The following is a 16,492-nucleotide window of genomic DNA, read 5'->3' on the forward strand; positions in this document are numbered from 1 at the left end:
CTTTCTTTTAAAGTTTTACCTACTTCTTCTCCCTCTCCCTCCTCTATCTCCATCTATCATAGACCTAGGAAGCCTAAAAGATATCTTGATTCCCTTCACTTTATACACACACACACACACACACACACACACACACACACAAATTTCCTCCTCTCTGTATACAAGACTCTAAAGGCTCCTCCTACCAGAACCTTTTCTCATTTCCTAACTAAATTAGAAAGACCTCTCCTCCTAATAGATGCAAAAGCCGCTGGTTGCACGAAAAAGCAGAAAGCAGCCAGCTCCTTCAGTTTCACAGTACAGAAGCTGATGTAAAAGTAAAGTGGAAAGCAAAGGAACACAGATAACCTGCAGAACAGTGACACCTACACTCAGAAAGCAGGATTGCAGCTCTCCAAACATTTCAAAGGCATTTGCTGCCAACAATCCTTATTTTAGTAATGTTTTTCTTTCAATCTTACTGCCACAAGTGGCACAATTTATTTAAACATATGGTTCAATGAATCACACCGTTTAATGTTACAATAGTTTTTATTGAGTGTAAGAACATATTCAATAAATATTTTGATTTTGAGGCCTTTATTTTGTAGTTCATTTTTCATTGGAAATCAGATTTACCTGGCACAAATACCATTGCCAGCAATGGATTTATCAAAAAGACAAATGCCAGGACATTAAATATTTCAATACTGTATTCAGCTGTTTACATCTGGACACCTTACAGTTTCCAAACATACCAAATGTAAATGGTTAATATGCTGTACAAATCAACACATTCTTCATAGAAGAAAACAGGAAAATGCTAATTTACTACAACCTGTCCATTATTTTTCAATAATGTTACTTAGGTTATCTCATGGGTAATAATATTCAGACACAACTAGTCATATTTTCTCAACATCCTACCTAGTTTCTCATTGGACAAGTGAGAGAAGCATGTAGCCAGAATGATTTTGCATGAAGTCAGAAATGCCCTTTCTTTACTTTGTATTTCATAACTATGACAACACAGAGATGAAGACAAGGGTACATTTTAAAAAGCCATTTATATTTTATGGTTTTTGCTTCCCTTTTAAACTATAAAGAAAATTAGATTTTGTAAATGAGGAAGTGCAATGTAAAAGACAAGGTAATTTTCCTAGTTAGGTGGCCTTTTAAAGAAAAGAAGAATTCATTAATTTATGTTTGCATTCAATTATTCACATCTGTGCTCAGTGAACTTCAGTTCACTCAATGAAACTTATGGCAACTTAACTCACTGATTAGTTTAAAATAAGGTTCTTAAAAAAAAAAAAAAGATGCCAAGTTGACCAACATAACTAAATAGTCCGTAGCTAACCAAATTTTATTACACGTCTCTGAATCCTGAGAGGATAAACTGTTATTCAATTCCCTCACATACACACTTACTAAAAATCCCACAAAAAACCCAAAATCCAAACATTTAAAAACTCTGAATTTCTTTGTTCTATAATTGACCTTCACTCTGCAGTCCCTTTTACCCAAGGCATGACTCCTGGTGCATCTTTTTGTAGTTTAGCTTCTGGGAAGTTTCCAGCAAACCTTTCTCTTGCTTTGTCCCAATTCTTTTTGTTTTTACTTTGAAAGAGTTGAACATCTTCAATTGAAGACGTTTTGCCTGTTCCCAAGCCTGCATGTGTCCGTCTCAGTTGAAGCTGGATCTGTTTTAAAAATTGAATAATAATATTTACCATATAATTCTAAATAAATTGAAATTTGCTTTTCAACTGAGTCCTTGAATTGGAGTTTTCTGACTTATTTAAAACTAATACAACAAACTGTCAAATGCATCAAATACATATAATAATAGGTTATACCACTGTGCATGTAATTTCCTATCATTTTTTCCCTACATTAGCATGCCTTGTCATGAAATCAGGATACAGTATGGTTTCCAAAGCAACTAATTTCATCTTGAGATGTTTTTCAGCTATTCCCAGTCTGACTAAAAGTAGAAGCACTAGTCACATATCAAACCCTTGCTTGACTTTCAATTAAAATATTCAGCTGTTGGGCTACTTGTTATTTTCCAAAAAAGAACTGAAAACGGGAAACTCTACAACAGCAACCTTAAATAGAAGAGGTCTGTTTCATTTTCCTAAGAACTATAGACTACAGTCTGATTGGGGAAAAGTGAGAGCACTAAAGTTACAAATGCACTGAAAAACCACTCACTCATTATTTAAGGTATAAAGTAATTATTATGGAACTTCTGATGAGGAAAGTGAGGTTTAGAAAAGTTAAGTAAGTTGGACATCAATTAATTAATAATTAGCAAATTAATAAATTACAAAATTAGGATTCAGATTAAGTATCTAGTATCTGCAATACCCACTATTCCTCATTATCTTCTACGTTTTCCATTATCCTCCCTACTTAATGAACTTTACATAGGATCACAGGTTTAACAGAACCTACTTATCTATAAAGTGAAACAGGGATTCACCTTTTTTAAAAAGTGAACTGAAAAGTTATTTAAGGCCTTCTTTCTTGACTAGGACAGTCGGTACATGCGCTGGAAAAGCATTTGTTAAGTGCTACATGTTAATACCTGTGCTTCCTACTCTTCAGAAGCTCACATTTTATTTATATGATGTCTTTATCATACATAAAAGAAGTTTCAACTATGAAAGGTTCAGAGCACTTTAGAGTGCAAAGGTAAGTTAGGTGGCTAGTCCTTAGTTGAAGGACTAGCATTGTTATCAGGAGAACAGAAAGTAGAGCCCAGTCAGTGATCTACCATGTCAGTGAAAAGATTGTAGTTGGCCATGATATTCTTGATGTTAGCAAATATATTTCCCATAAACTGTAGAAGTAAGTGGGCAAGAGTTAAGAATGAAAGAGGGTTTTGAGTTATATTACTGAGAAGTGGGAGGAGAAGAAAAGAAAAAATGGGTAGAAGAAGGCTGATTTGTCAGTATCCTAATTCTGGTGGTCTTTTTGGCTACCTGTTGGGATTTGGGTGGCTGCAGGTGGGTTGGGGTAGGGGAGGAGATTTATGAAGTGTTAGCTGCTGAGTATGGGCCTTCCAATTATAATTCACATTTGTATAAGAGTTTGTAAGTGATTCCTTCATAACTTGGAATGGATTTTTAAGCCAGAGGATTGTAATCTATTTTGGGTCATGGACCTATCTGGCAGTCTGGTGAAAACCTATAGGTTATTCAGAATAATTTTTTTAAATGAATCAAATACACAGGATAAGAAAAAGGCAACAGTTACACTGAAGTAATGATGATCAAAATATACATTAAAAGTCCCTGGCTGAAACAGCATTATGGGATTCAGCTTCTAAATTGTTCAGGATTTGACATACCTTAGGTAAGCAATTAAAGACTCAAAATCGAGGCCTGCTATATAGCTCAATGAAATAACATATGCTATTCCAACTTTATATCAGGAATTCTTTTAAAACTTTCTTATTAAAATAAAAGTCTTTACTGACAAGGAAATCAGGTCTTAAAGATAGACTTACTGGAGTTTTCATTCCTCCACCATCCTTTCCTAAGCCTTCTCCTTTTTTCCAACCCATCTTCTCCAACATCTTCCGACCTTTGTTGTTGTCATTGATTTCACTTAAAGAAAAACAAAAATAAATAAGACCTCATATCAAAAGAATTAAAAATATTTTTGAAAAATAACGAAATTAGAATATTAGAAGCATTAAGATGATAATTTAATTTGGGTAATGTGATCCACAAACTTGTTATATATAGGTTGCTTACCTATGCCTTTATATATTTATTAAAGTATACTGATTGGAAAAAAAATGCAATAAATGGCAATTCCAAGTAATTAGTTACTTGCAGTCTGTCTAATATCTCTAGATGAGAAAAGTTATTTTATTTAATGCTAAGTTTCTGACAATAACTATCATTTTCCTTTTAGTTTCAAATGAATTAAGGCCACCTTTGAATAACAATTTGAGAATGCCAGATCCTTGTTTTTCTTTTACATTTTTTTCTTGACCTCTCATTCTATATTTAAAAGTTTTCAGTTTCCCAAACAAATATAGCCTCATAGAGTTTGTTAAACTATGAACCGTTTTAGTTATAGTTAAAAGGGAAAAAAAAAAAACAAAACTTTTCTTTTGAGAACAATCTAATAGGTAATAAATAATTATGGTTTGCATGATAGATTTCAATTTTAATTGAATCCAGAAATTCTCTTCTGAGAGAAAATAAAAGACTAAAGTCGTAACATTTAAACTGAAAAAATTTACTATACTTAATTCCTTATAAATTGCCCACATTTTTGTTACAAATTCAGAATCTCCTTCAAAAAAAGTTAAAGGAAAAAATGTAATACTAACATATACAACTGTGTTTTGTCCTGCAATAAAAAAAAAAAAATTCAATATTCAGTTTTGTACTACCCTGTTCTCCCCCTGGATGTTTAGTACATGAAATAAAACTAATTAAACCTATAGTCACCTAAGTAAAGTGAGTCTCAGATCGTAGTGAGTATATCAAGGAAATAGAGTTGTGAAGCTTCTTCATAAAGAGGTGTTTTCTTCTTGCTAAAAGTAACAGTAACTGTCTTAAATCTCAGCCCCTCTGACCTGTCTAGGACTCTTCCCTACCAAGACAACTTCAATTTCTTTCTTTCTGATGACTCCCTCTTCTGCCTCCAGAAAATATTCTACCTAACCTTTCCATTTTGCTTAAAAAATTACTCTCCCATTTCTTTTTCTAATACTCCTGGTCTCCTGGTTCAGTCTGACTTCTTTATAGTTTCCTTTGCTGGCATATCATCCACACCATGCCATTTAATTAAGGCTATGTAAGGCTCTGTCTTAGGCTCCTTTATATTTTCTCTCCATATACTCTCTGTAGCTTCATACTAGCTCTCATAGGTGCTTCATATCTGCAACATTCTGCAAATGACTTGCATATGTATATACCTACAAATATCTAAAACTGAACTTGTATTTCTCCCAAACTTCGCTATTTCTCATGAACACATGGCTGTTCTTTCAGTCTCCCAGGTTCATAACACTGACTTTATCCACATTGCCAATTAGGGGCCAAATCTTGGCATTTCTACCTTCATAGCAACAGCACCTCTTGAGTCTAATGTCTTATCTCCACTCACATGGCTACCATCTTAGTTCAGTGTCTTCTCATCTCTTACTCAGATTATTTCAACAGTCTTCTAATAACTCTCCCTGTTCCAAGTCTCTCACTACTCCATAACATCCTACACACAGCTGCCCAACTTATTTTCTTGAAGCCCAGCATTGACCATATGATTCCTCAAGAATTCCACAGGCTTCTTATTGGCTCTACTATAAAATATAAACCCCTCTGTTGAGCTTTTAAAGCTGGTTTCCAACTTTAACTCCACTAGTATCAATCTCTCTCTTACACACTGGGAACTGGACAAACTGATCTTATTTCTATTCCCCACAGACATTTAACAGAACATTCCATCCCATGTACTTGGTACACAGTATTATTTATGCACCATCAGATGACTGATTTCTGTCTTTCTTTCCAACTTTTCAAAACAGGAGCTTGTAACCAATACTTCAAAACTCCTTAAATCCATACAAAATGACTTCCACCCCCTCTATGTTACACTTACTCCCAAGGTCACTGACCAATGGTTTTTTTTTAGTTTTCATTCATCTTCTTTCATCTCTATGCAGCAAATGACAATAATCACCTCCCTATTCCCCTTGATTTCCATGACATCGTGCTCTCCTGATCTTCCCCTCTTCTTACACACTCACAGATACACAGAGACACACATCCTTACAAATATTTCCTAATGCTCTATCCATAGTTCTTTGGAACAGTCATCCTCTCATACATTTACCAGCTGCTTAGTACAAGAACAGTCTTTGTACATATCTTATGTTCTTCTTAAATCATAAACTCCTTAATAATGGAGATCATCTTATTTCTCTAATCTTCTTTTGCACTGAGTACAATATTTTCATGTATAATGGAGCTTACTCCTGTGTTCCTTCTGCTTTCTGGCATTTAGAAACTTGGCTTATTCTTGCCGTCTGCTTCTTCCGTTTCTACTCACACATAGCTGAGCAGCTCTGGAGGAAGTCATTCAACTGTGATGAGTGGATCCACTATGTACATTATCTAATCTCAATTGGGCCCTCATTGCAACAAATCAACATTTACTCTTCCCCTGCTGACTTTCTATTGCACTCCTCCAGCATATGTGTCAAATAAAATTTCTTTTCCCCAAGCTTTCAACATAAAATTTTTCCTGTACCACTTCAAGGATCTTGTCTCAAAATTTATTGACAAAAGAAGACATTCACCATAAGTTCCATCAACTTTTCCTTTTTCTTAAAGTCAAAACTTTCTGGCATCAGCCCTATTCATACTTTCTTTAGTCCAGTCTCTTTTGAAGAGATGATCCTTCTTAGTAGGATTATATGTTCTATATAGACCATTCCTTCTTATTTCTTCATATCATATAACACATTTCTCTCTAATCTTTTATCTCTTCCTATCTCCATGGCTCCTTTCTTACTGTTCATATATACAGTCAAGCCTCCCCATTGTTTAAAAAAAAAAAAAAAAAAAAAACCACCACGCTTGACTATTATCCTTTTTTTTCTCGCAATTACTAGAAAGCTTACTACTTTCAACTATTTCTCATTCATTTATTAAAAATCCAACTAAAATATTGCCTTGTAGAGGAAGATTTGCCCAATACCTCTTAATTCTAGCGCCATACCTGTTAGTTCATATTAATTTTTCAAATTTATTTTATTCTTATTCATATTTACATATATTTACATGTTATATCCCTGATTAAACTCTAAGTTCCTCAGAGGCAAGGACTGTTTTTGCCTATTTTTCTATCTCCAGCGCTTAGCACAGGCTCGGGAACATAGTAGGTAATCAATGTTAACTGACTGATTTCAACCCTCTGTAATCTGTACCACTGTATCACAGTAAATGATACCAATGTACCACTTAATTCACTGTTCTCTTCAAAGTTACTAAAGATATTTTAATCATCTTTTAAAAGGTCAAATCAAATGACCTTTTCTCATGTTTATCAAACTTGAATTTTTTTGTAGCATTTAATCCTTTTAACCACTCTTACCTACTGTGTTCTCAGGATACTGTTGTTTTGCTTCTCCTGTCTGTTTTTCTTCTCTGTTTTATTTGCTGGATCATTGTCAATATCATGCCCTCTAATTGTAAATATACATCATGGCTTTGTCCTAGGTCATCTTTTCTCTCCAACTTCTTGATAACTTCCTCAGCTCCCAGGGATTTAAGCATCATCTCTAGTAAAGTCGCTCCACAGTTTGTCTATTTGGTCCCAGCTGCTTATTAGATATGTTCAACTCAACATCCCCTAAGTACCTCAAATTCAACATGTCTCAAAGAGACCTTTTATCTTTCCATCTCAAAACCACTTTCCCATTTCTGTCCACAGCACTACTCTCCTTCTAAGAGTCTATATGCACAACTTTGGATAGACTTCTTCAGTCTATTTCATGCATTGCCTCTGCACATATTTATTTAATCACTTGTCAAAGCCTGTTGATTCAGATTCCACAACATCTTTCCCATTTCTCTTCCTCTTTATACTGCCACTAGACCCTAATTTAGATCTTCATCAATTCTCACTGTGATTATTCCAACAGCCTAATTAAAATCAAATAAAAACTCCTCAGTTTGAAATTTAATCTTTCACAACCTGGCACCACATTATTACCCTTTTAAACACTTTCTGATCCAGCCGAACTGGCCTTCTTGTTCTGCATATATCAGATACTATCTCTTACTCCTTTGCCTTTGTTTTGGCTGACTCCTCTATCTGGAACACTGCGTCACCACTTTCACCTCTGTGAATTCCATATTTCCTTCAAAACTCAATTGAAGAGCCAATAGATACTTTCCTAGGTACCTCCCTGTAAAATGACCTTTATACTATATTTATTTTGTGTTCAAGTTGATTCCCCCCTCCCTCAATAAAATGTTATCTCTTTGAGAGCAAAACTGTTAATATCTTTTTTGTTCCCAGTGCCTAGCAGAGTGTCTGGAACATAGTAAGCATTTAACAAATACTCGTTCAATAAATACTAATTACATCACATCATGCATTTGTATGAGTACATATCTATACATAATACAAAAATTAAAAAAAAAACCACATATAGCTTCTCAGGAACAAGGGGGAAATTATACTAACATGAAAGAAGGCCTTTAATTAAATACAGACTTTGTGTAAAAGAGGCTAGATTTGAACAATTTCATTCTTCACCATTGGATGTTCTGTTATCATCCCTTTAAGCCATCGTAACAGGAGCCAATTTAAATTAGGCAATACAAAGATGCAGACTGTATAATAAATGCTTCTTGCACAATGAATTGGTGGTAATACTCACGAATGGACAGAGGCAGGGGCATCATCTCTTTGAAATGTTCCTTCGCTTCCAATCTGTTCCCTACGTTTTCCAGCTCTGTCTTTATATTTTGGATTCTTTAGTGCTTTTTCATCTTCATATTCTGTATTCTTCATAAATACATAAAAATCATTAGGGAAGAAGGAAATTTTAAAATAAATAACTTACACTGTCTTAATGTAAGGTGAGGAATTTAATAGTGTTATTTCACATTTACTTTTACAATAACACAAATGTTTCCACATAAAGTAGAAATTAATCCCCCCCCCCCCAAATCCCCTCATAACTAAAAAAATCCTAATTACTTCACTTTCAACTCCTCCCTCCCCTCCTACTCAGCTATATTTTCATAGCAAAATAAATTATTAGCTAATGGTATAATGCACAATTATGATATTATCATGATATGATTTAATAATATTTGATTCAATGCTATTCAGTCACTACTCTTTTATCAAATGCTAGTAAACAAAGGTGCTTAAGACATCTGAAAAGTCATTGTATGTCCTTAGGTTAAGAAAAATCTATGTTTACCCTATATTTTAAGGAGCCAAAAGAGTGCTAGAATGCCAAAAGTGGTTTTACAATGCTTACTTGTAAGAGAAGAAAATTTAGTGGTTTAGTTATATGAATAAACATTCTTCACCTGACTGCTATACCAATAGCAAAAATGTTAGAATTCATTATTGCTGTTGCTGTCATTTGATTCTTGGACAGAATTTCACCCTATTATGTTATTTATCAATGTTTACAATAAATGATCATTCTCAATATTATCATGTATCACATTCCTCCTAAGTTAACAAATACTAGAAAAAAAGTCTGTATTACAAGAACAACTGATTAATTCAACAAGGATGGAATACCTACATAAGACACTATCCAGTTAAAAAATACCAATATACAGGATGTAATTGTGAAAATATTCAATTAATTTGGACATCTATTATTTAGTAAATACAAATATAAAAAGTTTCAACATTCTACTATATCAGTTTTCTTTAATTTGGAATGAAAATATAAAATGATTCAAATCTAAGAGTTTGAAAAAAAAAAAAACATACCCCCCTCCTCAAAATTTGGCCCAGATATTTTATTAGAATTTTTTCTCTATTAAATTAATATTTATTAAATGCATTTTGCATTCAAGCACTGTCCTAGGCACAGAAGATAAAAGAAAAAAACAACAACTCTATTCTCTCAATAGATTTTACAATTCACTGGATATTAATACTAAGAATAGTGTTATTTTTTAGGTTATCAAAAGTCAGATAAAATACTTTAAATCATTAACAAAAAAATGCAAATTAAACCTCACACCTGTTGGATTGGCTAACATGCCAAAAAAAGGAAAATAAAAAATGTTGGAGGGGGTGTAGTTAGTAAGAATAGAACACTGATGTACAGCTGGTTAAGATGTGAACGGGTACAATCATTCTGGAGAACAATCTGGAGCTATGTTGAAAGTGTTATAAAATTGTACCCTTTGATCCAGAAATACTAGTCTGTATCCCAAAGAGATTAAAGAAAAAGGAAAGGATCTATGTGTTCAAAAATATTTATAGCGACTCTTTTAGTGGTGCAAACAATTGGAAAGTATGGGAATGCCCATTAGTTAGTGAATGGCTAAACAAGTTGTGGTATATGATTTTGACGGAATACTACTTTATTGTAAGAAATGATGAACAGGGTAATTAAAAAAAAAAAACAACTGAAAAAACTTATATGATCTGATACAAAGTGAAATGATCAAAACCAGGAAAATACTGTACATACTAAGAGTGATATTGTAACTATGATCAATTGTGAAGACCTAGCTAAGTAATTAAAATAACAGATGACAATTCCAAAGGATTCATGATGAAAAATGTTATCTATTTTCAGAAAGAGAATTGATGGATACTGAGTACAGACAGAAGCTTCTTCTTCTTCTTTTTTTTTTTTTTTTTTTTTAAAGTTTTTTGTTTGTTTTAGCGAGGCAATTGGTATTAAGTGACTCAGCCAGAATCACATAGCTAGGAAGTAGTGAGTGTCTGAGGTTGGATTTGAACTCAGGTTCTCCTGATTTCAGGGCTGGTACTCTATTCATTGTGCCATCTAGATGCCCCTGAAGTTTCTTTTTAAAATTTTTTCTTAATCTTTCTTTCTTTTTTTTTTTTTGAGGGGGAGGCAACATTTTAAATATGGAAAAATTTTGTATGATTTTGCATACATAATAGGTATCATATAGACTGTCTTTTTAATGGGTGAGGGAGGATAGAGAGAATTTGGAACTGAAAATTAAAAAAGAATGTAAAAAATAAATTTAAGAAACAATAGCAACAACAATCTAATTTTTACTTTGATGAACTTCTTCACACTTAGGCTGGTTTTCAGATGTCATGATCTGTCATGAGGCCTCAAATAAAAGCCTTTTCAAAGTGATAGATAAAACATTCTAGAGCTTATGCTACCCAGTCTTTGAAATTCCTTATATTCTCAAATCTCAACTATTACCCTCCCAAATCTAAATTTAGCCTCTTGTGATAAGCAACCAAATCAGAAACCAATGTTGTTTTATTAATGGTATGACCATTTGCTGCACCCTAAAGACCATGGAGCCTTTTTAATCTCATTTGGAGATGAAATTTTCTACATGAGATTGTCTGTTAAAATGTGAATCTTGAAAATCAGGGGGGCAGTCTTTTTAATTTGTATACTTGTACACAGCATAGTGTTTTGCACTTAGCAGGCAGTTAAATTATTTCCCTGCCTTCTTCTAAATCTTTTATAATCTGTAGTTATTCTACCTTTTAGCTTTTTCTCATAAAACTAGTCTATGTATATTTACCTCTAGTCAAGGATTTATCAACTCCATTCATGCCCATCATACTGCTTTATCTCTTTGTCTTAGATTATGTATACCCTGTTACCCAATGTCCGTCATTGGTCTAAATTCTACCCATCCTTTAAAGTCAGGTCAAACGTTACCTGTTCCAAGAAGCCTTCCCAAGTTCACTCAATAATGACCTTCCCTTCCATTAGACCTCACATTTCATTTGGTACATGTAATTTTGTATTATAGTAATTTGTGAATGCTGCACCTCCATCTTACTAAATTGTAATGGGAAAGATTATTTAATCTTTCCATCTCCAACACCAAGCAATTCTATGAATATTGCAATGTGTATCTCCATGTAAACTGGAGAGGTCTGACTAAGACTTGAGTCACTTAGAAATCAATAATGGGCAAATCTCTTCACCCCTTAGAGCCTCAGACAATTACTAATACTATTGCAGAACAGTAGTAACTGGTCTGCATTAGTAGAGGAAATTTTCTCACCAGGAATTCCGTATAACAAAAAAAATTACTAAAAACTAAAAGCAATGACTAAAAAACAAAGCAATTATCAAGGAAATATTGCATATAGAAAAAAATCTTTATTTGGATGAAAAAACTAGGTGAACAATATCTTCTCTTCCTGTAAGTCTCTGTAGTATAATCAAAAGTACACTAAATTATGATTCTGAGGACATTCTTTTGGGAGAAACATGTATCCATACAAAATATATGCAGTAAGTAAATACAAAGTAAATTGAGTTCAGTGCACTCATTGCTGGGAGAGAGTTTCAAGAAAGAAAAGATTTTATGTGAAAAGTGGTATTTGAGTTGAACTTCAAAGGAAATTAGAGATTCTAAAAGGAATAAATGAGCTAGTGAAAAGTTCTGGAAAATTCTATGATAAGACATTTAAATAGGAAATGGAGTGATACAGTGAACTCTATGCTGTAGCAATATCAACATTGGCAGATGAGTAGAGAACATGGAAAATTACTAAAACAACCCAGGTTAGAAGAGCCTGAACTAGAGGACTATCAAAGAAGAAAAAAGGGATAGTTTCCTATTTTATAGTCTTAGTTTTCTTAAGTGAAAATTGAAGACTGTCTAATGTAGTTTCAGAGAGGTTACAGGGGAAAAATGACAAAATACTTGTGACAGCATTATGATAATGGTAAAATATACCATATAAATGTAAAGAGGTTCTACTATTTCTTTTTTGTCCCAATATAACATTTATAACAATATAACACTTATAATCCCAGCTAGGCTAAAAAACAAACAAACAAACTTTATATGCTATGCAGATCATTCTATGCAATTACTGGTATTTTGCTAGCCTTACATTATTTATTTCTTAAATTATTCCTTAAAGCTCTGATTTAACACTTAAAATAGCATAATATTTATTACCTTATAAACACTTACCATTAAGCCATATTTGACTCTTATTTTTTTTAATGCTTTTCTTCTTACCAACTCTTTTTCTTCTTTACTTAATGCTGGACCAACTAAAAAAAAAAAGGCCATTTAATCATTAAATATATGAAATTATTTTTTTTGGAGGAAATGGAAACTTTTGCAGTGCTTATAATCAACAGTAATACTGCATTTGTAAGTCAACAGCAAAGAGGTACAATAAAATATTGATATAAAATGGCTTTAGCTTATAATGAGGTCCTTTCATTGTGTTAAAAAAACTAAACTGCCTTGTAGAGAATGATAAGAATTCTATTTTCTAGTACTGTATCATATCACAGTTAGATTTTGGTGAATGTTACAAAAAGAACAAGAAATTACCTGATTCTTGGTAAGACATCAAATCACTTAATATACCTCAATTTTTGAGGGGTTTTATTGGCAAAATATGTGGCCATAAAAGTGCAAAAAAAAAAAAAAAAATTAAGTAATTTTCTCAATGAGTCAGCATAAGCTGTTAAAGAACTGGTAGAGAGTTGAGGAATTCTCAGTTTCTTGTTTAATATTCTGACCAGAAAACATATTCCTCCAGTCTCTCCCAAAAAACAATTATAAACAAGTAGATGTGAACAATGTGAAAGGACTTTTTTTTTAGGAATAATAATTGTACTAAAAGCAATTTCTAGGAAGTTCCAAGTATTTATTTAAAATTCTGGAAAACTAGGTAGTGGTATTAAAAGCTCCTTGGAAAGCTTTTTTTTTTTTTTTTTGCCTCAGAAAAGTGGTGCTATGATAATACAGCATGGTTTCCCAACTTGACAAACTCTAGAGGCTTGTCAATTGGAGACTATTTGATAAATAACTAAATTATCCTGTTGAAATTAATCTCTTCATTTGTTTGTAAGGCAAAGTGGCATAGTGGGCCTGGAACTAGCTTTGGAGCCAGGAAGATGTGGATTCAAGCTTTACTGCAGATACACAACAGCCACGTGATTTGAGGCAAGTCATTTAACAGCTCATTGTTCCCAATGACATCTAAATTATTAGAAGGTGAAGGCCTGTGCTAGCAGAGGAAGTTTCTAACCAGGAATACCCTAGAGCAATGAATCACAGGTCCAGACCTTATCCCTAATGTTTGTGTACATTATAAACTTCAGATTTTATTTCCTTTCAACTGAAGAACAAATATAAAAGATTTAATGAAAACTAAGTACAGGGACCAAAAAAAAATAAAATAAAATAAAAATGGAAACACCTGCAATAGAGCAACATAAACTCCACTTCATATGAATGCCAACAGATCAATCCTGCTAATGAGAGAGCCTTTTAATAATCTTTCTCAACACCAACAGCAGAAGTTAAAAGAAATAGACCTAGTTAGATGAACTGATCATATCATAATTACTGTCTTGGACATTTGAAAATGGCTTCCATCTTGTTACAAAAGCCTATTAACAAACTGAATTAGTATTAGCAGAGCCCATATTTGTAATCTAATATTAATATGCTTTGCATCTGGTCAGTATATTTCGCATACTGGTCCAGTTCTCGAAATGCTAAGGACGAGAATGTGAAAAACTGTACATTAGTCCAGTTTTCAAATATGAAACAGTTTTTACTGGATGTCATTAAAATGTACTCTGCTCAATATACTTATTCCTAAAAAATACACTTTACTCATTAAATACTTATTAACAAATCCTCATATACAAAGATCAGGATAGTGAAGCCACCATTAGGATTTGTTAAAATAGAAAAAACTTCATTTGAAAGCTAGTATCTAGCTCCAAGAAGGTGGAGATTTTATGCTTAAAAGATTCAAATTTAAAAGTTAAATTATTAACATCATATAGAATGATAAATTTTACTTACCAGAAGATTCATCTTTTTTATCAAGGCGAAGATGGGCTCGAACTTGCCCTGGTTCACAACCATCACAAGTATCACTACCTGGATGAATGTGAAAAGACAGCACAGTTTCTCCAATTTTCACTTCATCTCCATGTTCTAGTACATAAGGTTCACATTTTGTTTTGGGCTATAGAAGAAATATGCAAAATAAAATCCAAGATGATCACATGCATGGTCAATTTTAACTTGTATCATTAAAGCTGAAGGACAACAAATACCATTAACACAGGTATTACCATCTATATACAAGAATAACCCAGCTTTTTTGATATGGGTACAATGAATTTGACGTGAAAATTCAGGGCAACAAATGTTTTCTCTGGTCCCCTATCTACATAATTTATTATGAACAATCACAACTTGAAATATAAGTAATATAAGAAATATAAGTAAAAAAAAAAGACAGTTGAACTGATCCAATTTCCATTCACAACCCTCATTTCTTCCTATTTCAAACATTCTTTTTATCCCCTATCGGTATTACCCAATTAAATCTTCAAACTGAATTTGCTGCTGGAACAGTGGATAAAGCACTGGGCCTGAAGAAAGGAAGGTTTGGGTTCAGGAGTGGCCTCAGACATTTACTAAGTGTGTGACCTGGGCAAGTCAATTAATCTATTTGTCCCAGTTTCCTCATCTGTAAACTAAAGTCGCAGCACCTACCTAGCAGGGTTATAGTAAGGATCAGATGAGAGAATATAACTTGGTTCCTGTCAAAGAGTTGGTGCAGATAAATGCCTATTCCCTTTCCCAAACTACCCATTACAATGAACTATTGCACAGAAAGAGATTAGAATGAGGAAGAGAACAGGTTCAAAAAACAGGTTTGCAATCCTACTCTTGAGCTCAAAGCATACTTTTTTGGCTTGCTAATTTAAAGCAAAGATGTCAAGCATCTTTGTCCAGCAACTAGAACCAGATTAACGTGTAATTGGGAAATGTTTAACCACCACCACTACCACTACCACCCCCAAACACAGTATACATAATGTTAATTAGTGATTTTCTAAGATAATATTTTGGAATTTGACACCTGCTCTAAAGCTAGGTGTGGGTCCCCTCAGAACAAAAATGTGCCTGGGAATTAATATATTTACTATAACAATTTGTTCAAAGTCTAGAGGTTTCAGAGTTTCTTGTAAGGGAATTTCTCATATATAATTTCCAGATCTAACTATATGTAAGGAGGAAAACTAAAATTATCATTACAAGTCCAATGGCACAAATAATGGCTGGGAGGAGTATATGAAGTTGATTTCTAAGGCTTTTACTGTGATAACAGACCAGCCACATTATATTTTCGAATATATGGAATATATTCCACATATATTATGTGGAAAGTATATACATAAAGTTTCAGCAGCTTCACCACTGAATGACACATACATACACACTCCACTGACCTAATATACATTTATTTATTGATTAATTCAGATCTTTGATTTCACTGCCATAAGAAATGATCTCAACCAATAATTATTGGCAACTATTCTGGCATTGAGAGTCTTAGCAAGGTGTCTGGGTCACTGGGCAGTTAAGTGACTTTCCAAAGGTCACATGACCAGCCTGCGCCAGAGACAAGACTTGAAACTTGGTCTTAATCATGGATCTCACAGTTGAAAGGAACCCTAGATGTTATCTAGTCCAACCTTCTCATTTTGTAAATGGAAAAAAAACTGAAACTCATTGAAGTACAATGACCCAAAGGAATACAGATAATAAGTGGCAGAGTCAAGCCTGGAACCCAATTCCTCTCATCCACAAATCCAATCCTCTTTCCATTCATAGTATGAAATATATCTGCCTTCATAGAGATTACAGAAGAATATAAGACACATAAATAAAAAAACTAAAATAACCTTTTTGTGTGGGGGGAGGCAGGGAGGGAGTGCAAGGGGGTTGGTGGGATAGGAAAAATTACTGACAGG

The 16,492-nt window shown here is 33.4% G+C and overlaps 1 protein-coding gene across 1 annotated transcript in view; it reads right to left on the bottom strand.

Annotated features, from left to right (window-relative positions):
• Positions 1–457: 457 nt before the first annotated feature.
• AGGF1 (angiogenic factor with G-patch and FHA domains 1) overlaps positions 458–16,492 on the bottom strand; it is a 62,280-nt gene continuing 46,245 nt past the window's right edge. The window contains exons 10-14 of the mRNA XM_003759439.4: positions 14,526–14,691; positions 12,663–12,745; positions 8,399–8,526; positions 3,497–3,596; positions 458–1,682 (exon numbers count right to left, since the gene is read on the bottom strand). Of these exons, the coding sequence (XP_003759487.1) occupies positions 1,482–1,682; positions 3,497–3,596; positions 8,399–8,526; positions 12,663–12,745; positions 14,526–14,691 (678 nt within the window). The 3' untranslated portion in view covers positions 458–1,481. The remainder of the gene's footprint in view (positions 1,683–3,496; positions 3,597–8,398; positions 8,527–12,662; positions 12,746–14,525; positions 14,692–16,492) is intronic.

The sequence above is a fragment of the Sarcophilus harrisii genome, chromosome 1 (assembly GCF_902635505.1).
Source record: "Sarcophilus harrisii chromosome 1, mSarHar1.11, whole genome shotgun sequence".
Lineage (NCBI taxonomy): Eukaryota > Metazoa > Chordata > Mammalia > Dasyuromorphia > Dasyuridae > Sarcophilus > Sarcophilus harrisii.